Below are 23,430 nucleotides of genomic sequence, written 5' to 3' on the forward strand. Positions count from 1 at the left end.
CTTTCTTAGTTTGTTTGGGAGGAATGGGTATGCTGTGGTGCTGATATTTTCAATTGTGTCTCTCTCTAAGTGTATCCATTGTTTTGTCTCATCTTCCAGTATGTACGGGATTATATGTCGTATTTGATTTGCCCTATAATATGTTTCTATGTTAGGGATTCCCCATCCTCCTTGTGAGGTGGGGAGGTGCAGGTATTTGGTGCTTATTCACTAACACAGCAGTTTGACTTCATCCCTGCACTCTATTGTCTCTCAAAACAGACAGGTGCCAGCAACAAGTTTATTTAGATCTTGCTTTGGCTGAAAATGCTCAATAACCCTTTTATCCATAATAAGGTGAAGGCAATTGAATCCACTCATAGGTGTGCTTGTTCCTTGTCCTTCAACAGGTAATGAATTCTTCAGACAGCTGGACAGTCAGGGATGTTCCTGCCAACCAGCATCATCTGACTCTAATAAAACTGGACCCAGGAAGTTTGTATGAGGTGGAGATGTCTGCCTACAACTGTGCTGGAGAAGGGCAGACAGCAATGGTGACCTTCAGGACCGGTAAAGATGTAGTACTTTCCCATGAGTTGTAAATTCTCTCCTTGTCCTGATGCTGAAGGCTTTGTCATTTAGAAATTTGCTTTCGTTAACAATAATAATGTTAATAAAACGCAGTTACATCCATGGAATGTAAGCCGCCACAGAATGTTGGTGAAGTTTATCATTCAGAGCAATAAGATACTAAAAGTTTATCTCATGCCATCTTTGCTATTTTTGTCTTGCTTAGGACGCCGACCCAAACCAGATATCATAGCCAGCAAAGAGCAGCAGATTCAGAAGGATGACCCTGGCACCAGTTCTCGGAGCAGCAACCAATCCGACAATACTCGCCTGTCCCGTAAGGCCATTTTTAGACTTGCAGCAGAAAGGGTTTTTTGGCTCTAGAAGTCTGATTATTCTCGGGGGAGGAGAGCTGGGAAAGATGGTGGTGTGAATGAGAAAAAGACAAGCCTGGCACAGCAACAGGAAGGGAGTTTGCTTATCTCTGCTGCTTCTGTCCAGTCAGTCCTTATTAGGCCATGTTGCTCTTCAAAGTCTGTTTTACTGGCAACAAGCACCTATCATACAAACAATCTAGTAATATGATAGTGAGCGAATCATAGAATTGTAGAGTTGGAAGGGACCCTGAGGGTCATCTAGTGCAATCCCCTGTAATGCAGGAATCTGAACTAAAGCATCGATGACAGATGGTCATCCAACCTTTGCTTAAAAGCAGAGGAAGGAGAGTCCACTACCTTCCGAGGGAGTCTGTTCCACTGTCAAACAGTTCTTACTGTCAGAAAGTTCTTCCTGATGTTTAGTCAGAATCTCCTTCCTTGTAACTCGAAGCCATTGGTTCAGGTCTTACCCACCAGAGCAGGAGAAAACAAGCTTGCTCCACGCTCCATACAACAGTTCAACAAATAGTGATTTGATTATGATTGTTGCAGTGGGAGGAACCTTGAAAAAATATGCAATTTCAAGAGGACACTTTTTACTGAGCCCAACTTGTGCATGTGTGCACCATTATTATTATTATTATTATTATTATTATTATTATTATTATTATTATTATTTAAATTTCTATAATGCCCTTCATCCAAGAATCATAGGGTGGTTTAAAATATAAAAATATATACCATATATCTCCATTTGTCTTCCCCCTCTCTCTAGCACACTATTTAATCTTGCAAGGAAGGTTCACTACAGCCCAGCTTTCCCAATCTAAAACTGGTTGTATATCTGCTATTGTTATTCTTCTTTTCCCTACAGCTCCTGAGGCTCCAGATCGACCGACCATCTCGATAGCATCTGAGACATCTGTCTATGTGACTTGGATCCCTCGTGGAAATGGAGGCTTCCCCATTCAGTCATTCCGAGTAGAATATAAGAAACTGAAGAAGCTGGGGGACTGGGTGCTGGCCACAAGTGACATCCACCCATCTCGTCTCTCTGTGGAAATTGCAGGACTAGAGAAAGGTAGGAGATCTTCTATTCCCAGCATATAGGCTTTCTACGGTCCTTGGAAAGACTTAATAGTGGCTTCATATTTTGCCTGCTGCTACAGATGCCATTACCCATGCCAAGGAGAAAAGGTCATTTCAGAGTTGATTAGTAATTCATGGTCCTCTTCCAGAGAAATGTGAAATTCTGCAGATGCTTTCTTTAATCCTGAAATTATTCTGTGGAGACCAAAAGCTTTGAATCACTGCATCCGTGCCAAACTACATATTACCTGCAAATGTATCTAATGGCAGCCCAACAATTCTCTTTTTTCACATGGAAAGCTACCGCAGATGGGTCAGTTAGGAACGGAAACGTGGGTGCATGTGAGCGGAAGCTTAACCCTTTCCCTGCTTGCTGTTTCCCCACTTCAAGTGGAACAGATTGTCTCAGGAGATGATGGGCTCACTGCCGAAGGTATTTAAGTTGAAGCTGCCAGGGGGGGTGTCCACAGAGATGCTGTAGTTGCAGGAGTCCTATATTAAGCAGGGGGTCCTTCCCAAATCCAAGGCTGTAGCCAAAGGGGGGCAGGGAGGGGCAGCTGCCCCTCCTAAACCAGGTAAATCAATACAAAACAACTAACTGAGGTTCTGCCCCTCTAACATAAAGCCTGGCCACGCCCATGCCCAAGTCTACAGTTGTTGGTTTGTTTTTCTTAATGTTCAACAATACAAAAAAACACGAATTAAATACAGTGGTACCTCACAAGACGAATGCCCTGCAAGATGAATTTTTCGCAAGACGAATGCGTCTTGCGATCTGATGGTGACTCACAAGACGAATTCATTTTGCGAAAAATTCGTCTTGCGAATCGCGGTTTCCCATAGGAATGCAATGAAATTTAATTAATGCGTTCCTATGGGCAAAAAAAGAAATTTCAATGCATTCCTATGGGAAACCGCGATTCGCAAGACGAATTTTTCGCAAAACAAATTGACTTGCGGAATGAATTAAAGTCATCTTGCACCACTGTACATAAAACATGACTAGACTAACACATATCATTACTTAACATAACCTTACATAACGTAACACAACACAACACCCTCCACCCACCTTGACTCCCCTCCACTCCATCCCAATTTCTATTGTAAATTATATTGAATATTTGCATTGCATTTCCTTTCTAGATTTTCTGTTATATCCTTTTGAGCATCATTCTTCTTATAAGCTTCTTATAACTCTATTACCTTAATCTATGCATATCAACGTGTTTTTTGTGAACAGTGTTTTTCCATATATTGTTCAAAATATTCCCATTCTAATCTTAATAATTGGTTTGACTGTAGCCTTATGGCTGCTGTTAATTTTGCTAATTGTATGTAATCACTCATTTTGCATAGCCACTCCTCTTTTGAGGGGATTACTTTACTTTTCCATTTACTTGCTAGTACCGTTCTCGCTGCTGCTGTGGCATACAAGAAAATTGTTTTCCTATCCTTTGGAATATCTTTCCCCAGTAGGCCCAATAGATAAGCCTCTGGTTTCTTTTCTATAGAAGTACTTATTATCTTTTTTATTTCCTCATGTACTCTCTACATGTTTTATAGCTCTACAAAGTCACCCACTTCTCTAGTATGGTACCTTCCCTCACTGCAAGATTTCAAGCCTTTGTTTAGCCTCACAAATATAATTTTGAAGAAATGGCAGGAAGAAAAATGGTTAACTGCATGTGTCCTTGTATCCATTTCTCCACTCTCCAAACTTCCACCCTAAAGCATCTTTTCATGCAAAGATGAAAGCCATAGTTCAACTATTTTTTACACTTGTTGGCATGTAGCATGTACATTAACACTCTTCTGTGCATCTGAAGTAAGGTAGAAAATGTGATCTCTTGACCAGGTTAAAAAAACACCTGAACCTTTTAAAAAGCAGTCATTGTCTGGGGCAGCAAGAAAGCCCTGCGTATAGACTTTTGTTGCTATTTTGTTTCTTAGTTCATTGGGTCAGGAAACACCGGATCTTGCCACCTGCTAATGTGGAATGTCTGAGTTTTCAGGAAGAGATGAACAAGGAAAATACAAAGGTCAGAGGTCTCCTCACTTTTCTCCTGCATTGTTTCTCCATTCCATATTCTAGGCACATCCTACAAATTTCGAGTGCGAGCACTGAACATACTGGGGGAGAGTGAGCCAAGTGCTCCATCTAAACCACATGTGGTATCAGGCTACAGCAACCGTGTATATGAGCGCCCTGTCACAGGGCCATACATCACCTTCACGGACGCCATCAATGAGACCACCATAATGCTGAAGTGGATGGTAAGCAGGGGAGGCAGGAGCTGGGACTAGAATTCAAAAAATAGGACAGTTATCCTGTGCTCAGTAAAATTGCACAGGATTTCTTACAACATTATTCCTGTTAACATGCTGATACTATTTAGTGCCAAATTTTAATTACTGTATCACTACCTTGAATTTCTCTGTTGCTTCCCTTCTTCTACTCTGTTGTGCTGGACACTTCAATACAGTCACTGTTCTGTGTTTCAACACTCAAGCACACATTTGATTTTATTGACTTTGTGGCTTAGATCGTTTGTGTTCATTGCATTTCAGTTAAAAATTCTATAAATGAGCAGTATTATTCCTCTCATATATACCCACCCATCATATGTAGCACTTTCCAGCCTCTGCAATGTCCACATATACGGTATCTTTAATATTGGCATTCATTTTGAAACAGACGTTCTCAAACCTCTACAGAGAAGTATCTTTTAGCTAAAGAAACACAAATATGTGCCTTTATAGCTGTACATTCCCCCCCCCCTAGTTTGTAGCAATTGTGGGAAAGTTTCCCATTATTTCTCCTGTTCTCCTACTGCAGGCATCCCCAAACTTCAGCCCTCCAGATGTTTTGGACTACAATTCCCATCTTCCCCGACCACTGGTCCTGTTAGCTAGGGATCATGGGAGTTGTAGGCCAAATCATCTGGAGGGCCGCAGTTTGGGGATGCCTGTCCTACTGCAATATCCTATGCCTGGGAATAGTCAGTGCAGGCATGTTAAAAAAAGTTATCAAACTGCTTATTGCTAGTAGAGTCTCATGCATCAGCCCCAAATCATCTCTATTTTCCTGCCTGTGGGAAAATCCATTGCAAACAATGGATTCTGAGTGGCTAATATGAACACAACAGCAGGAAGAAGGAATGAGTGGGCAAATGATGGATACATAGAAAAGGGGAAGAGTAGAAAGAGGTCCCCAGGGATATGTAGCTTAATGATAGAACACTTGCCAGGTAGTTTGCATGCATATATGACAGTCTCTGTGTAAATCCCTGACATCATCCACTAATGATTTCAAGTCACAGGACTAGGAAACAAAACAACTAGTGATATACTGCCGATTAGTATTGACTGTACTGGGCTTGGGTATCTCTGCTCAGATGCAGTACAAAATGAGTAGTGAGCTGAAGATTGACAGTGAGAAATAGCGGCCTGCTTTAGGACATGTATCTGCCCTACAGTTTTGAGAACTGTTTTAAACAAACAAGACAGCAATTGGTTGTAGGCACAAATTGCTGGGTATTTCTTTTTTCCATATCTTCCACTAGAGAGATGACATACCCAGCAACTTGTCCCTAGAGCCATAACACTCTTTTTGGTGAAAGTAGGAGTTCTATCACAGTGATAATTATAGTGCTATCATATCCTATGTTATCATAATGGATTTTTTAAAACTCTTTTCCTCACCTGGCAAATAACAGTGTTCAGGGCTTAAAGAACAAGATATATAGTTCAATTCATCATATGATGAGAGAGAACATCAAAGTGCAAACTTGTGCAAAATATTTAAGCCTTGGGTGCAGCTTTACTGAGGATCACAATACTGTACTGAAGCTGCATAATGCCCTATTCCTTAAAAAGCCTCCACAAATACATTTTGCACCTGGCTCCACTCATTAACATTATAATAATAATAATAATAATAATAATAATAATAATAATAATAATAATAATTTATTTATACCCCGCCCATCTGGCTGGGTTTCCCCAGCCACTCTGGGCGGCTTCCAACCGAATATTAAAAACAGTACAGCATCAAACATTAAAAACTTCCCTAAACAGGGCCACCTTCAGTTGTCTTCTAAAAGTAAAATAGTTACTTATTGCCTTGACATCTGCTGGGAGGGCGTTCCACAGGGCGGGTGCCACTACCGAGAAGGCCCTCTGTCTGGTTCCCTGTAACCTCGCAATGAGGGAACCGCCAGAAGGCCCTCGGTGCTGGATCTCAGTGTCCGGGCTGAATGTTGGGAATAGACAGCTGCCCTAGACACAGAATTAACCTGTGCCTCCATGGACAGCTGTGAGTCCAAATGACTCCCAGGCTGCGCACCTGGTCCTTCAGGGGCACAGTTACCCCATTCAAGACCAGGGAGTCCTCCACACCAGCCCACCTCCTGTCACCCAAGAACAGTACTTCTGTCTTGTCAGGATTCAACCTCAAGATCTGTTGTCAGATCTTGGTGTTCCAGTACACAGTGAAATAAATCCCACAATCTAGAAGTCTGCCCAGTCCTGCCTCATTCTCTGCCTCTGCGATGAACACCAACACTTTTGTTGATTTCTGCTTTTTGCTCCTTTCTATAGTACATTCCAGCCAGCAATAACAATACTCCAATTCACGGTTTTTACATCTATTATCGACCAACTGACAGTGACAATGACAGTGATTACAAGAGGGATACAGTAGAAGGTAAGGACACGTCGGCTGGTGGGGCCCCAAATGTTAATTGTCCCAAATAGTCTACTGAGGGCTTATCCACACTTACCTTTTCTGCCCTTTTCCCAGGCACAGGCTGCACTTTAAAGCTCCATATCCAAGTGCCCTTTTTTGCCCTGGAACTTTCCTCATGAAAACTCGCTCTTTAAAGCTGAATTCAGAGCAAATTCCAATCTGCGTAAAACCCAAATTGCCATTTGTTGCGCTCCAACTTTAAAGAGCAACTTTTTTGCGAGGAAACCTCTGGGACAAAGAAAAGAAAAGAAAAGAGTGTTCCGAGTCCCCCACTGCAAAGTGTTTATATGAAAAGGGCTACTCAGTTGAAGCTCTCTGGGTGACTCATTGACTTGCTGTGAAGATAAAACGGAGATGGGGAGCCATTGAGCTCCTTGGAGCAACAGAGGGATATAAATATAATAAATTGTTTACATTGAGAGGAAAGGCCTCTTGGCTAGGTGGTGTGAAGATTCAGCTACTGTACTTCTGACTAGTCACAGCGACACAGAAGCCCTTTCAGTACTATGTCCCCGTCCCCGAGAGGTTCAGAGGGAGGCAACACAAGAACGGGCCTTTCCTGTGGTAGCTCCCCAACTGTGGAATGCTCTCCCCAGAGAGGCTCGCCTGGCACCTTCATTAACATGTCTTTAGGCACCAGGCAAAAGCATTCCTCTTTAACCAGGCCTTAGACCAGGGATCCCCAAACTAAGGCCCGGGGGCCGGATGCGGCCCAAGCACCTTCTAATTCCGGCCCGCGAACAGTCTGAGAATCAGCATGTTTTTACATGAGTAGAATGTGTAGAATAATCTCTGGGTTATGTGTAGAATAATCTCTGGGTTATGTGTAGAATAATCTCTGGGTTATTTGTGGGGCATAGGAATTTGTTCATATTTTTTTCAAAATATAGTCCTGCCCCCCACAAGGTCTGAGGGACAGTGGACCGGCCCCCTGCTGAAAAAGTTTGCTGACCCCTGCCTTAGACTATTAAATAATCTATGACTTGTTATTATGATTGTTTTATTATGCTGTCTGTTGTTATTATTTTTATTATGTTTTTATTATTGGTGCTCTGAAGTGTGCTGTTAAAGTTGTTCACCACCCTGGGATCTTTTGATAAAGGGTGGTATATAAATTGAAATAATAATAGGCATTTCCCAGCAAGTGTGGGAAAAATTTGTGTTTGCTGTTAACTGTCCCATGTCTATATTGCTGTGTGATAATACAGTGATCCGTTTATGGCATTGGGATATAGGTGTGAATAAAAGGAAAATGACACTTGTGTGTATATTGCTTCCTCTTCAGGCGACAGGTACTGGCATTCTATCAGCCACCTCCAGCCAGAGACTTCATATGACATTAAGATGCAGTGCTTCAATGAGGGTGGGGAGAGTGAATTCAGTAATGTGATGATGTGTGAAACAAAAGGTAACTAGTCCAACGCTATATTCAGGCATCTCAGATGCTCCTTTTTCACTTTGCAATATGAATAAGCTTGTGAAGAGATCAGGAAGTTTAGAAATATATTATCCATGGGTGATTGTAAGATACGTGTGAGAAACTGATTAGGAGAGCAAATAATATGAAACTAAGGAAAGGGAGGAGTTCTGGTGATAAAAATTCATTCATTAACTGCAGAATTTGAAGGCTAAGTATAAGTCCCCCCCCCCCATTGGTGAAAAAAGTGACTCAACTGGATATTATGCAGTAAGTCAGGAGTGGGGAACCTTTTTTTCCTCCCATTCCCTTCTGAGCCACCTTATGGAGGCCATGTGCCAGCATTGGGCAGAGCAAGAGGCAAAAATGGGCTGAGCAATGAATCCAAACTAGGTTCATAAACTATGAAGAAGCTGCAATATGTGGAATGCTCTTCCCAGGGAGGCTGCCTCGCATCTTAGCTACATATCTTTAGGTGCCAGGAAAAACGTTTCTCTTTACGTAGGCCTCTGACTGCTTAAACAAGTCTATGGCCTTCTAAAAAAGGGGGGGTGTATTTTGTTTGTTTATTACTATGTTATGTATTTTTATGTGATCCTTGGATGAAGGACGGTATAGAAATTTAATTAATAATAATAACAACATATTGAGAGAACTATGTTGAGACTGAAAGATTGTGTAGTAAAGATCTTAACTATGCTTTTCTTTCTCTTGAAGCTCGCAAATCTGCAGGAGTGCCTGGTCGCCTCCCACCATCTACAGTATCTACGATACATCACCCCCCACCCAACAGTGGCCACAATTTCTTAGGGGCAGGGGCCATGGTGGCTCGCTCCAGTGATCTACCATACTTGATTGTAGGGGTGGTGCTGGGCTCCATCGTTCTCATCATTGTGGCATTCATTCCATTTTGCCTTTGGAGGGCTTGGTCCAAGCAGAGTAAGTGACTTTTTAAAAAGGTACCTGTAACTCTGAAACAAAGGGCACACACACAACTTTGATTGGAGGTTATGAGCTACAATAAGGGAAACCACCCAGTCCTCAAATAACTTTACATGTGCATGTGATTAAATTTTGACTTCCTAAAGTCATTTGATGAACATAAGACTGTCTGAATTGGCTCTGTGGCCTTAAAAAGCCCACTCGTAACCAAGGTCCAAAGATATTCTATACTGTCCTCAGGATGTTTTTCCCTGTTTTCTTTTTCTTCCCCAATGGCTATGTCTGCAGTGTTTCCAGTTATAGCAGCAGCTCATGTTATGTCGGTGTTCAGTCTTAATATGTACTGTATATTATTTTGTCTTTTCAGAGCAGAGCATAGACCTGGGTTTTCCTGGTGCCGGGGTGCTGGTGTCCTCTTGCCAGTACACCATGGTGCCCCTGCAAGGGGTCTCCACTCCTCAAGCTAATGGGCTGCGTTATGCGAATGGCATGCATCTGCCAGCACACCAGGGAGCCAATGGCCATTTCCCCTCAGCTACAATTGGATATCCCAACACAAAGTCACAGGATTACAGCCCAGATGAGGTTCAACAGGTAAATTTATTTAGCAACAGCAGGGGATGTTTTTTTATCTCCTTGCCCTGAATAATGGCTCATTGCAAAGCCCAATGCCTAGTGTTCTGTTTCTGCCTCAGGAGGCAGAAGAGGAAGGAAAATGCTTTGCCAGAAACTTCAGTTCCCAGACTAAAATTTATTTAGAGATTATATACCCTGCTGACTAACCAAAGTTCTCATCGTGACTTAACAATATATTTAAAAATGCAATAAAGTATGGCAGGGCAAATACACTATTTATATAAGCTTTCCCCTAGCGTTCACTGTTCCAGTTGCCACTCTGCAGCTGAATCTTCACATTTGGAAATGGCTGCTGAATCAGCCAGATGTTAAGTTCCTCCTATGCCACGGTTTCTTCATTGGACAGTTGCCAGTGTCCTTACAACCACTGCCTCTGGGGGCAGATGCAAAGGTGTTATAAGCCTTCCTCCCAGAATGTAAACCTGGAGAGGTCAGTCTTGTTTTTAGGTCTTTTGGACAAGCGGAAAATTTTGAACCTATAGATTCTGAATATGACGGAATAAATAGCATTTGAGCATCTAACTGGTTATTAATGAACATTTTAAAGCATCACATCCTTTTAAAATGCAGTACATAAATTCCCCACTGCCATAGAAATGGGTTTCAGAAGCCATTTGTATACAAAGACCCAGAGAAGCAGTAGAGTTCAGTTCCCTAAAGCAGCTCAGTTTTTATAATCCTAGAAGCAGTAATGGTTCTGAATATCTAAAGCTGAACTCCTTTGGCATAATCCCATGCATTGGCATCTTGACTCTTTAATTATCTTCTAGATTTTTCTTTTTCTAACTTACCGGTATTTTTTTTTATTCTCAGCAGAATGAGACCAATGCGTTTCTGCAGGGGATGGTGCTGCAAAATGGAAATATTCCAGCTGAACACCAGAGGTATGGCTCTAGCATCAGGCTTCATGTGTAATGGCAATATAGTGTCACAGAAATGATGTAAACGCCTCTTATGTCAGCATTTCTGTCATGCCAGATTATTTTCATTGGGGCCATAAAAAATCAAAGCTCATAGCACATTTTGTTCGGCAATCTGTTCCTTTAAAGTTTTATAGAAGTGAAATTGGAAGTCCTTTAATTTCATGCTACTGATGGCACAATAGGACTGATTCACTAATTGCTTTTAAACTGAGGCAGACCAAACAAATGTATTTTATGGTAGCAGGCCTGTGTGTGTGTAGGCTAACTGCAGATTAAAGAACATCTCGGAATCAGATTAATGACCTAATAGGTAATTATCCAAACATGACTCAGCAATTTAGCCCCACAATTCTGCTCTCCTGTCTTCGTTATAGCTCATGATCATTACCCAACCCAGTTAACCCTACCTTAACCCACCGAAATCAATCACTTATCATACCTAGTCACTGTCTGCTCCAAAATACATGGCAACCTCATCCTCTTGATAACCTCTGCGAAATGTAATGCTCAGTAATCACAACGCAATTGAAATTGCACACTATATTGTTGTGTAAGATTATATCCTACTGGAACCTAGAACAATGAGCATGGAAATGAACCTATGAACTCTGCCAAACTCTGTCCTTTTTCAGTTTCTTGAATTAACTTGTATATGAGGAAGTTAATCAGAGGATAATTGAAGATGATGTCCTCAAATTGCTTTTTCCCCTGCAACTTAGGTCACCTAGTCCTGGACCAGAACAGAATTCTTTTCTCTATGGGCTTCCAGATGACTCCACACACCAGCTGCTTCAGCAACATGACAACTGCCATCAACATGAACAATACCAAGGCAAAATGGGCAACTCCACTAAGGAAATAATGAAGGATCCTGTCTTCCATACAGGTCAGTGGGACATGAACCATAAAAGGAGATTTTTGCTGCTGTTGCTTTCTATGCATTAACCTTTGGAGGAAAGTTGCTGCTTTCTAAATCTAGGGCAGGGCAGAGAAGGACCTTGATGTGAAAAGCAGAGAGAATGGTAGGCATGGACTTTCTATTCCGTTAAAGTTCTGCATTATTTGCAAGTTATATATGGTGGCATATACAGAAACTAATGTTCAAGCATTTGAAATATACAGCCTAGAAAGATAGATCCAAGTATGCAACTGGAGCAGATTCATCTTTCCAATGACATTGCTGTGCCTCCAGCCCAAAACTGCATGCATCCATATCAATTTCAGTAAATGTCAGAGAGTGAATTTTGATTTGGGAAATGTCAAATATTTTATACTACTGCAGACTTCTTTCACACAATCATTTTTGTGTTAGTGTCACAGAAATGACTGCATGAAATAACAGTGTATCTCAGGTCTGAAATGCCAAAAACAATTACCAAAGCCTTACTTGGCATTTACTAATATGCCTTTTGCTTGCAAATGGAATAAGTCAGAGTAGAAACTTGTCATTAATTGGTGATTTTTGAGAATTAATCAGTAATTGGCAGAATTTGCAGACATTTTCCACTGGCATCGCTTTTACTAGCAATTCTTAGCATTTCAGTATATGTCACTTCATTTTTTATATTTTTAGTAATAAATCATAGCTTGCTATCTGACAAATTGTAGTAACCCTTCTGGAGAACTCCAGAGCAGGGATTTAAGCTCTTTTGGTGGATTTTCATAGTGAATTCCTTTCAAAGTGTTTTGAAGAATAGTGGTATCTGACCAAGGACACACTTTCATTATCCTTCCTTGTCTTCCCAGATTCTGCCCGCTGCCTTGGTCTAGTACCAGTTGAAGACATAGAGAGGACAGATTTCTGCCAAGATAAACGACAAGTGTGGCCCCCAAACACAGTGGACACTTGCTTGGCTGGAAGCACAGAGAAGCATCTGAACAGCCTGCCACGGCATGTTCCCTTAGAGACTCTTCCTGGCACCAGTTAGGGAACTAATTGCCTTACAAAGACTATTCTAAACAGAAAAAGGGTTATTTATTTTTGTATTACATCTCTATTTATATATTTATGCACTTGTAAATAGATGTGTATCTGCCTTCTATAATTACGCTGAAAGAAATGGCATCATGCACAAGAGGTAATAAACTGAGGCAACAGCATGTACTTCCATCAGATCATGACTTGGAAAAGGCAGCTTCCTACTCTCAGCAACAGGCTAAGCACAAGGGCAAGAGCTGCATTCTCCAGCTGCAAGAAGGTGTCTCTAAATGGTGAGATTATGGGAAAGGGTCTTTACTTGCCTCCCAGCAGGAGGAATCTCATTGCAGAATGCCAAAGGAAAACAGATATAAAGTAGTTACAGGTAGGTAGCCATGTTGGTCTGCCGTTGAGACAAAATAAAAATAAAATAGAAAAATTCATTCCAGTAGCACCTTAGAGACCAACTAAGTTTGTCATTGGTATGAGCTTTCGTGTGCATGCACACGAAAGCTCATACCAATGACAAACTTAGTTGGTCTCTAAGGTGCTACTGGAAGATATAAAGTAGGTACCATATTTATCTGCATTAACAAGCAATATATACAAGCACAGATTCTGTGATAGTGTGCCTATATAATGAAACCAATGCCATGCTTCATCTAGTAAATAAAGACTGTTTCTTCCCTTTGACTGAACTTGTACTTGCCAAATGCATCTGCTTTATTTAGGCTCTAAGGAGGTAAAGTTAGGTAAAGCCTCCTTTCCTCATGTTCCCCTTAGCATTCATTTTTCACCAAACACACACCTCTTTAAGATAATGGACAACACTAAGGAAGAAAATTTAGCACTCAAAATTAAACATTTTAAGCTTCTGGTTTCAGTGCAAATTTAGGGGTATTAATGTGATCAGCTTCTAGTCTATAGAAAGATGAGTCATGTAGGACATGGTTTTTACCTATAACCACTTCATTAAGCATCATGAATATCTACTGGAGCAGACAGAGACCTTTTGTTTCTTTAAAGTAATAGCTGCCCTTTGAAGTCAGAGTCTGGCACAGAAATGTTTTTAAAAGTAAATAAATCAATGCTGAGTTCAGTACAAAGTATAAGGTGCACGGCTGAATGAGGACATCAGAACAATTGCTATAAACTCAGATTTTATTGTCAATCTCATAAGTATTTATCAACAACACAGTTTCAGGTTGAAAGTACAGATATGGAGACACATCTGCATCAAGATACTAATTGCCAGATTAGGAGGACAAGACTGTCTATCCATTGTGCCTGATCTTGCATATATTTGGATCAGGAAGTAAAACATCTATTTGAAGACTTTAAGACAGCATGGTTAATTGTGCCCTCCAGATGTTGGCCTTTATCAACCCTGACCATTTGGCCAGGCTGCCTGGGTTGACCAACACCACGTGCCCAAAGCCAACGGGGTACACTAAGTAAATGAGAGATGAATGGGGTTGCTACTATTTTCTTAATAGTGCCTTTATGCTTTTAACAGCCATATGAAAGACCAATTCAAGAGCTGCAACTTTCTCCCATCAATGTATCAAATCGCTTAATGCAAGGAAAAGTTTTAATATTCTGCCTGGCCTGTGCTATTAAAAGGTCCAGAATTTCCGCCAAAAGGGAGAGAGCCTTAAGACCAGGACACATCATACAAAACTTAAATCTCAAGGGCTAGCTTGCTAATTAATCTCATGCAATAGGCTTGATACGCATATAAAGTGAGAACAAGGGAACGACATGAAGAGGATTTAATCCAGCATCCCACCTTGCGGATATCCAGGCTGAGATGGTGGAAAGATGCGGCCATCCTTCCTGCTTAGGAGAGTGATTTCTTCTTTCAGGACTTCAGCTTCTTGGGCTTGTAACTGGACCAATGCAATCAGCTTCTCCTTCTCCTCAATATCTGCTTTGCGAGGCCCTTGGAATTCTGCTCCCTGAAGAAACAAAAGCCAACAACTGCCCTTAATCACAGATGAAACAATGACATTACTTATAGACTCCAGGCACAGAACACTTACAGCACTTTTGACCGTAATACTACCAAGGAGCTCACACCCTTCTGGATGTTGGGCAAATTACTTTCTCTGATGATTGGCTTGTGTCATTCCTCTCACCCACTGTGATTTAAATGCAGGCACATATTCAATATAAGGAATAAACCATAGAGAAAATGTGGATCAGGTTACTGAGGAACATGAATAACACCCTAGGTAGAACAGCAGCTAGTAGGGTCAGTTTACAGTTATAACCTCTAAAGCAGCCCAAGAAAAAAGTTTATTTGGCTTGCTAGTCAGGAACAAGTGATCAAAGCAGCACATACCAGGTTATTCTGTAGTGCGTCCAACTTAGTTTCAAGTGTCATCTTCTCCATACAAAATGTGTTCATTTGCTTCAGTTTGCCAGTATTTTCTTGTGTCACCATCATCAACTCTTGACGCAGGTCAACAATTTTATCCTGGAACAGAGCAAATATTTGCTGGAGTAATAAAAATATGAAAGCAGAACTATGGGAATGCCAAGGTCTGGGAGCTACAGAGCCAGAGTAGTAGCAGCCAACAGGTCAAAGAACAACAGGGGGAGGATGGAGAGAAGAGGGACACATGGCTTGAAGAGCTGTTTAACCTTGGCTGTCATCAGTTTTTTGCATACTAACCGAAAACAAAATTCATCCCCGTTGGCAGTTTTGAGTTAACAGAAGCATTGCCTTAGCAACACTGGCTCCCACTGTCCTCTGGATCTCACTGCCCTGGATAAATTATTAGCCCTCTGGATGTTAGTTGGGCTACCACACTCTACTTGTGCATAGAAAATAACAGCAATAAATAAGGAACCTTGCAAGTGCTTGAGATTACAATCGAATTACAAATCCTAGATTCGAGGGCCTGGAGTTTAGCATATAAATTCCAACTCTCTTAATCTCTGCTGTAGAGAAGTTCCTGGGTTAGTAACTCACCATGTTTCTGATTAGTTCCAACAAACCTCATTCAATGCCACAAAAAACCTGTTGGCATCTGATAAAGAGAGAAGGAGATGCGTTTCTGCAAACACCATGAAGCATGTTACAGAATTTGCAATTTTAAACTGTTGTCAGCTACCCGCCTGAGTGTTGCACAGGCAGTAGAAGGCTGGACCAAAACATTTTTATACATAATAAAACACTGTGCTGGGCTCTTGCCAGCAGGTTGGAAGTAAAGGTCCTGCATTTTTCTGGGTGTTCTTTTAAAAAAATACTTCCGCACTCACCAGAAACAAGGGGAGTGAAATAATTGGGACTGAGCTACATCCACTCGAGCTGGCTTAGTTCAATATCCTGTTTGAGGGTATCTTGGGGGGACTTCACATCACAGCCTTCTCCATGTTTTTTCAGGGCATTCTGCCAATCCACCCCCGACATAACCTCTTTTTCAGCCCTACTGATCTTGGAGCTGACATTGGTGGGGACAGGACTGCAAAAAGGGGAATTAAACATTGGAAAGCTCTCTCCGACTTCAGGGCAGGAGATCCAGTGCTTCCTATGGCCCTTGTGATCCCCTATCAGGGGCCAAAGATTCTGGGCTAAATTATATATTGCAAGTGGTTTGGTTTGGTTTGGTGTGGAGAGGGTAGTTTTGTATCAGTCTTTGCACAGAAGCACCAAAGTAAATTCTACAGGCTTCCTAACAGGGAGAAAACAGTACCAAAATATAAGATAAATGATCCCTCCCTTTAAAGCTATCCCAGTTTTTGAAAGATTGTCCTGAATTGAGCTTCTGACGGATGATCTGATAAGCCTTCAGGGTAAGGGTGTTCTACAGCAAGCAAGAATAATTCACTGCACATTCTTGCTCTCCTAAATTGTAGGATGGCTGGAATACTAAAAAGAAAAAAGAAAAAAAGAAAAGAAAAAAGGTGGGGGGGATATGAGATGTAATACCTTGCATATATAATGGATTTATTAGATTATAGCAGTTATATGGTTCTGACATGCCAGGAAACATTTTCATAGCACTGCATACATGATTTTCCAGACTGAGAATTTGGATAACTAATATACCCTTCCTTTGTGTGATACTCGTCCAGGATATCTCACTCCTTGCTTGACAAGTGTATCTTCTAAATAATTATGATGCAATTACCACATTGCCTTCTGCCTCCTAACCAGGGTTTGAACTCTTTCCTGACTAAAAGGCCATTTTCATACAGGAAATCCTCATGTTATATGTCTATTATCTAGCCCTACCCCCCTAGTCACACTTTCAGGCCACCTGGTTGCATCACAATGTGATTTAGAACAAGTCTTACCTCCCATTTTCTTAATTCTGCAGCTTGAGCTTGCTCTTTTTCCATCATCTTCATTCTGAGTTCTTCCAGATTGGTGTTAACAGAAAGAGTCTGCAGGGCTTCCAAGTTCACTAATCGGCCAAATTTCAGCATCATCAGCTCATTGCATTTCTCTTCCAATCCTGCAAGATGAGTTTAAGGCCTTTGTGTTCTCCCTATTTTCCTTTTTTAAGATATGATACCTACACACACAAAATACTACTGTGCATATTCAAAAATCCAATCCTAAACAGTGCAGCTCATGGTAGCACAATCTGTGGGAGTGTGCAGGTAGATTAATTTGCATTGCAAGAAAACGATAGATGAGGTGGCTTTGGAGGAGTTCTTTCCATCTCCAGAATACCACCAGAAAAGGTGGGTGTGGTTATCCTTTTTTGTGCCAGATTTATGAGATACTTTGATCCTACGAGAATTTTAGCTATTGCGATCTTTGCCGCAAGAGCCACCCACAGGTCGTCTGCTGCACTTATACCCAGACCTGTGCAGCAATAAGCCATCACTGGCACAGCAGCAGTGACAATAGCCTCTGAAGTGGCTCTGACATATGGTCCCAAAGTTGGCACAGAATAACGTACAATTGCACTGAGGAAAGGTTCTAATCCTATGCACTGCCAAGCAAGCTAAGCACTGTTTGGAAGGATCATTTTCTCTTGCATATAACTGCCTGATGCCCTTCTCTATGTAGCCACACAACATCAGAAATTAAGTGTGGTGCCCAGCTTATGGAATGCTCTCTGCAAAGAAAATCACCTGGCACAAAACTTTGTGACTTTAAGGCACTGGGCAAAGACTTTTTTTATCAGCCATTTTAAATGGTGATACTGTCATTTTTCTTTTTTTCTTTTTTCAAAAAAAAAAAATTTAAAAGAACACACCGTCATTTGTAAGATGCCTTGGAATGCCATTTACAAAAAGAAAAGAAAGGTGGGATAGAAATGTTTTAAATAAAGGAAGAAACAAAGCAAGTTAAGCAGTGCACAGGGTGAGGTCCACAAGGTTCTCAAGTGTTTTACATGCCTCGATTCATTTCAGGTTCACAGCAATCCTTTAGGTTGCTTCACACATTAAGTTGGGAAAAATAAATGTTTTATCACATGGGCACATACCATGGGGAGGCATGGTCAACTGGGAGTTCTCAGTAGCATGCATTCGTATTACACATGTGTTTTACATTAGAATGCTTCTTTTTCAGCATGTATAATATGGATACACATCAAATGTCTCTGCAGCATTCAGCTCTCATTTTCAGAAGTAGGAAAGGATACTCATTTCTTCTGAAACTGGGGCTTTGTAAGGCATCTTCGCCTCTCTGTGCCAGTCCTTTCATTTGTAGAAAGAAGCTAAGGCACTTAGAGTATACCTCCCAAGAAATAATTGTCAGTCATGTGTGATACAAAGAGGAAAAGCCTTCACACACCGTATAAAAAGAAACTGGAAACCTAGCATACACTCACGGTCAATCTTAAGCATCATGTCCCTCCTGTCTCGAATGAGCTGTTTGTGCTGCTGCCGGGCCTTCTTATAGAGTTCTCTCTGCTCTAGTTTCTCCTCCTGCAGGACAATGATCCTCTGCTGCAAGTTCACCAAAGATTGGTTGGTAAACACCAAAGATTGCGAGAGGTCAGAGGGGATTTCTCCATTTGAGATATATTCCACCTGCCAGAAATAACCACAGACCTATAAACCTCTCTGGAGCAGAGTGTGTGGCATGTTGCATCTATGAAATTCCTCAGAAGTACACATGGCACTCTGCCCATGAGCTGCGACCCTCCAAGGCTACTTATGAGCAATAGGGGTCCATGGCGGCAGGGGGAGCAATAGGCAGACAGCGACTCCTCACTGGATAAAACGTAATCCCCAGAGTCCCAGATTTCCTTTTAAAAGAAAGGGCAAGTTTCCGGCATTTGTGGAGCCTGACACACAAGACAAGATGTGCAGACACCATTCTGCTTGTTTTGTGATAAACTAACCAGCTTCCACCTTTCAGTGTTTTGGCCAATGAATGAAGCCATAGCAATGATAGACGCCGAGGAGAGAGCCTAGTCAATGAGAGAAAGAGAAGGTTAGAGTGAGACACGCTTTCTACAGACCAGGAGTAGCCAATATGGTGCCTTCCAGATGCTGTTGGATTACAGTTCCCTGAAGACCCTTGGCTTATACTGGTTGAGGCTGATGGGAGTTGTAGTCCAGCATCTGGAGGTCATCATGTTGGCTATCCCTGAGCTAGACTCTGGGCTTGCTTTTTAATCTTTCCTGCTGCTCTTCCCTGCCGACCATAGAAAACAATTCAATGCTTATTGCAACTCATTGCAGAATGTTTTGGTTATCAAGGAGTCAAAGTCGGAAACAGGAGCCCCAATGGACTTGTTACCTGGTGAAGTTTTAGAGGCACAACTACATAGAGCTCATTCAATCTCTGCTGCTTCTCCCGCTGATAGGCCTCCAGTTCCCAATCTGCTGCATCTAGGCTGGCTGCTACTACTTTCACCTTAAAAAATAAAAAAATAAAAAAATCCAAATTCAAGCAGCAAGACCTTGCCATGAAGTCCTAAATCAGCCTGAAAGTGTGATGACTATGAGTTGCAGGGTCCAATCCGTCCATGGTTTCATGAAGAGTTGCTTCACATGATCCTTTTGGGATAGAGAACCAGGGGCTGAATCGGAATGTGTTGCAATTCTGCCCTTGGCAAAGGACTCATGCGACAGGTTACCCGCCGTGGCCACATCCCTCAGCAAAACCAGGCACCTAGAAATGGCAGGATTCCTGTTGGGTTGAACTGGAAAGAAGTCACTGTACCTTCTTGGCCAAGACATCGTAGTCTTTTTTGACATTTTCAACAGTTTTCTTTTCCTCCACCAAGGCCTCCTCAATGTCCAGCCGCTTCTCTCGGAGCAGGAGTGTGTTTTCAAAGAGTGCCTCGTCACAATCTGAGAAGAGGAAGAGTCCGGATTAAGCAACTGCTTTGATTGTTTTTTTGTATGCTTTGGGTTCGAGCTCCACATTGGGCAAACAATTCCTGCATTGCAAGGGGTTGGACTGGATGACCACATGGTCCCCTCCAACTCTACAATTCCGTGATTCTACACACACCACCTGTACAGCACACACAACCACCACCACCACCACCCCAGAAAACATAAGAATCTGCCTTATACAAAGTCAGAGCATTGGTTCACCTAGCTCAGTATGACCAACTCTGACTGGCAAAAGCTCTCCAGGGTTATAGACCTGGGAGATTCCCACTTCCACCTGTATTTTCCAGGAATGAAAGCAGAGTGCACACTTCTTCTTCTTCTTCTTCTTCTTCTTCTTCTTCTTCTTCTTCTTCTATCACTCGTAGCCGAGTAATATTGTCTTCCATAAACACGATTTTAACAATGGGTCCGTAAGTGACTGTGGAGGCCAATTCTGGATCCACACGTCCTTCCACAGTGGGGACATTGGTTTCCAGGCAGGAGTTGATCACGATGTGGATTTACCAAGCGTGCCTTCCTCTTAGCACGTTTCTCCCTTGCGTCCTGAGATCGAGTTTCTTCAAAGCCCATGACACCAATACATGACACATCAGCAGTTGTGCCAGTTCACCAGAGCAGGGTCATTCTCGCTGACAACAGCTCATCTGATTAGCAGTGTAATTTCAGAAGGTGGGATATCTGAGATTGCAAGGTCTCCAAGGTTCATGGAGACAGGTTGCTCAGCAATATATTCTATGTGCAAATATGCTGATTCAGAAACGGATTTACAAAGCACAACTCTTGACAAATAGGAATGCATCAGCCCCAGTGTAACATGCCTGTTTATAGGGGACTTGTGATAATGTATTACTAAATCTGCATAAACAAAAATAGGTCACTTGCAGTTTTTGTGAAGATTTACAAACCTATTTTTGAGAAATCAGTCTGGTAACAGGACGTTATTGCTCCATACCATTAGATGGCAGCAAAGGGCTTAGACCAAAGTTTGAGCCACTAGGGATTTCTATACAGATAAGTAACACTTAGAAAATTAAAATTCAGTAAGTGTGAAATTCTTCCCTGGGGCTTCCCTGTCCTCTTGGGAAAAGACATCAAGGCTTCATATCATACATAAATTGGTATTTGTCTAGTGTTAACTCCTTCATATTGCTAACATACCAGCTACTATATTAGCAAAGCCACCCTAAAAATCCAGAGCTACTATATATATCATAAATAGGAAGGGGGCTGAGATTCTGGAATGTGGCCTGTTCTTGATATTCTAAAGTTTACATATAAGCAAAGCAGATAGGCGATGGCCCATACAGTAGCAGCATCTCCTTAAATCCCAAGCAAATAATCTCTTTTCAAAGGTTGATACACAGCCATCTCCAAAGATTAAATGAAACTTGGTATTAGCAGGAGAAGGTGAGTATGACTTACTTTTTGGACAAACAGAGTCATCAAAGACTTCATCCTCAGATCCCGACTCTTCCTCATCACTCTCCAAACTAGACTCTTCATCGCTCTCTTCCTCACTCTCTTCATCTTCATCTGGAATAAGAAAGCGCCATTGTTACACAGAAAACTCCTGTTGAAGTAACACAGCCCAGAGAGCAAGCTCCTTCATCATGGGGGTCACCAGGGTAATATTCAGAGAACACAATGCAGCCATTAAAATGGCAGAAGGAAGTGTCAAATACCCCCATGCTAATCACTGATCAGGCAGCACAAAGCAGTTTGCAGAAGCAACAAAGCCAAGCCAACTCATGGGCTTCTGTTAGAAAGGACTAGATTGAGGCTAAGGCTGAGATTACGGGGTGAATACATTGAGCAGAGGTCACAAGGTGGGACACGCATAGTTTAGTTCTGCCTCCACAGCAATGTAGAATTTGGTCAAAAGTTATACAGGGCAACACAGACATGAAACAGTATTTCCCACCTCCTTCGCCTTCCACTTCTTTCTTCTTAACACGCTTGATCCTCTTCTTTAGGACTTTAGTGAGGAAATTAGCAAATTTGTTGTTTTCCCCCAAAGACACTTGGAAAGTGGCATAAAGGATCTTCTCTCGTTCCTGGAGCTTTGCAATCTCTGCTTTCTTTTCCTCAATTTGCGCAAGATAGCTATTTAATTTGTTCTTCAAAGAAAGAAAAATAGCATTTAAACTCCACATGAGCAGCACTGGACACAACTATTACAGTTTGCTTATCTACTGGGATGCAAGGAGGACTTATCTGTAAGAGAGGACAGAAGCACTTTTCTTCCCTTTCTGAAGAGACTCGTCGGCCAGCTACCTATATGGCAGCCATCTGGGAAAATCATAGAATTGTAGAGTTGGACGGAACCACAAAGGTCGTCTAGTCTAAACCCCCTGCAATGCAGGAATCTTTCACTCAATGTTGGGGCTTGAACCCATGACCCTGAGATTAAGAGTCTTATGCTCTACCAACTAAGCTATCCTACTTACAACTCCTTCCACCTGTGCACTTTTTGGGGAGCAGAAGTGAAATATACTCAGAGTCGAGAGTGAATTTCATGCTCTTTATTCAGCTTGTAGTAGCAAAAGGAGAAGAGGAGAAGGAATGGCTCTTTCCCCCAAACGTCTGCTTATATACATTATTTACACAATGGGCCTTGCGTGATTGGCTACTTCAGGGCTGCTCCTGCAGGCCAATCAGGTTGCGGATTCACTTCTGCCAGCAGCCTGATTGTCTGCTCCTGCAGGCCAATCAGGTTGCTGATTCACTTCCACCTGGAGCTGGATTGGGTGGCTCCTGCAGACCAATCAGACTGCTGCATTCTGGATCCTATTGTTCTTGGATTCAGCTCAGTACATAACAAGAAGTCTCCACTGACGAGGGCTGTCCCTATCACATCTAGAATGGCCTTTTAAAACCAGCAGAGGAAGGTCTCTTATCAGGAACTTCAAAACTGTACAAAGGCTTTTTATATGCCATGCATACTTGCATTTCCTCCTCCTCACTGGAAAGGCTGTTAACACGTTCCTGGAGAATGTTCTCATGTTTCTCAAAGTTCTTCAGGAGAAGCAGCTCTTGAAACCAAGTGATGTGACGGAGGTCAGCAGTTTTCATCATTATGTCCAGTTTCAGTTTTTGGTGACGAAGAAGACGAAGCTCAGCATCAAAGGTAATCATGAGCTCATGAACCTGGAGAGAGTGTTAAGTCAGAAGGAGCACTCAAAAAAGGAGTAAAAGAAGAATGTCAACAATACTACTGTATTATAATACCGTAATTAGTGAGGCAAAAGAACAGACTGAAGCCATTTCCTTCCACACATTTGTCAAAAAAATGGAAGTATCAACCTAGGGATACTGTATTCTAATGTTTTGTTGCAAGCCGCCCAGAGTGGCTGGGGGAACCCAGCCAGATGGGCGGGGTATAAATAATAAATTATTATTATTATTATTATTAGGATAAAATTTTTCGCCTACTTCTAAAGCATGTATTCTGACTGGTGGCTGGGTCAATACTAGTATAAACTTTCCCAGGTTCACACAGTTCATTGATG

At 41.8% G+C, this 23,430-nt stretch overlaps 2 protein-coding genes across 7 annotated transcripts in view; one reads left to right on the forward strand and one right to left on the reverse strand.

The window, feature by feature from the left end:
* BOC (BOC cell adhesion associated, oncogene regulated) overlaps positions 1 to 13,099 on the forward strand; it is a 68,271-nt gene extending 55,172 nt beyond the window's left edge. For 2 of the 3 annotated variants that reach the window (XM_035114402.2, XM_035114401.2), the window contains exons 9-19: positions 390 to 549; positions 776 to 886; positions 1,801 to 2,007; positions 4,111 to 4,292; positions 6,618 to 6,723; positions 8,051 to 8,173; positions 8,900 to 9,121; positions 9,492 to 9,718; positions 10,574 to 10,644; positions 11,403 to 11,569; positions 12,430 to 13,099. In XM_035114402.2, the coding sequence (XP_034970293.2) occupies positions 390 to 549; positions 776 to 886; positions 1,801 to 2,007; positions 4,111 to 4,292; positions 6,618 to 6,723; positions 8,051 to 8,173; positions 8,900 to 9,121; positions 9,492 to 9,718; positions 10,574 to 10,644; positions 11,403 to 11,569; positions 12,430 to 12,611 (1,758 nt within the window). In that variant the 3' untranslated portion in view covers positions 12,612 to 13,099. The remainder of the gene's footprint in view (positions 1 to 389; positions 550 to 775; positions 887 to 1,800; positions 2,008 to 4,110; positions 4,293 to 6,617; positions 6,724 to 8,050; positions 8,174 to 8,899; positions 9,122 to 9,491; positions 9,719 to 10,573; positions 10,645 to 11,402; positions 11,570 to 12,429) is intronic. The other variant, XM_035114404.2, reaches the window with a different exon arrangement.
* Positions 13,100 to 13,292: 193 nt separating this feature from the next.
* Positions 13,293 to 23,430, reverse strand: part of CFAP44 (cilia and flagella associated protein 44) — a 40,616-nt gene continuing 30,478 nt past the window's right edge. For 2 of the 4 annotated variants that reach the window (XM_035114394.2, XM_035114399.2), the window contains 9 exons: positions 22,865 to 23,068; positions 21,843 to 22,038; positions 21,344 to 21,454; positions 19,743 to 19,873; positions 19,317 to 19,433; positions 18,400 to 18,601; positions 16,907 to 17,067; positions 14,946 to 15,080; positions 13,293 to 14,559 (listed from right to left, as the gene is read on the reverse strand). In XM_035114394.2, the coding sequence (XP_034970285.1) occupies positions 14,374 to 14,559; positions 14,946 to 15,080; positions 16,907 to 17,067; positions 18,400 to 18,601; positions 19,317 to 19,433; positions 19,743 to 19,873; positions 21,344 to 21,454; positions 21,843 to 22,038; positions 22,865 to 23,068 (1,443 nt within the window). In that variant the 3' untranslated portion in view covers positions 13,293 to 14,373. The other 2 variants (XM_060273739.1, XM_035114396.2) reach the window with 2 other exon arrangements.

Source organism: Zootoca vivipara, chromosome 4 (genome assembly GCF_963506605.1).
Source record: "Zootoca vivipara chromosome 4, rZooViv1.1, whole genome shotgun sequence".
Classification (NCBI taxonomy): Eukaryota; Metazoa; Chordata; class Lepidosauria; order Squamata; family Lacertidae; genus Zootoca; species Zootoca vivipara.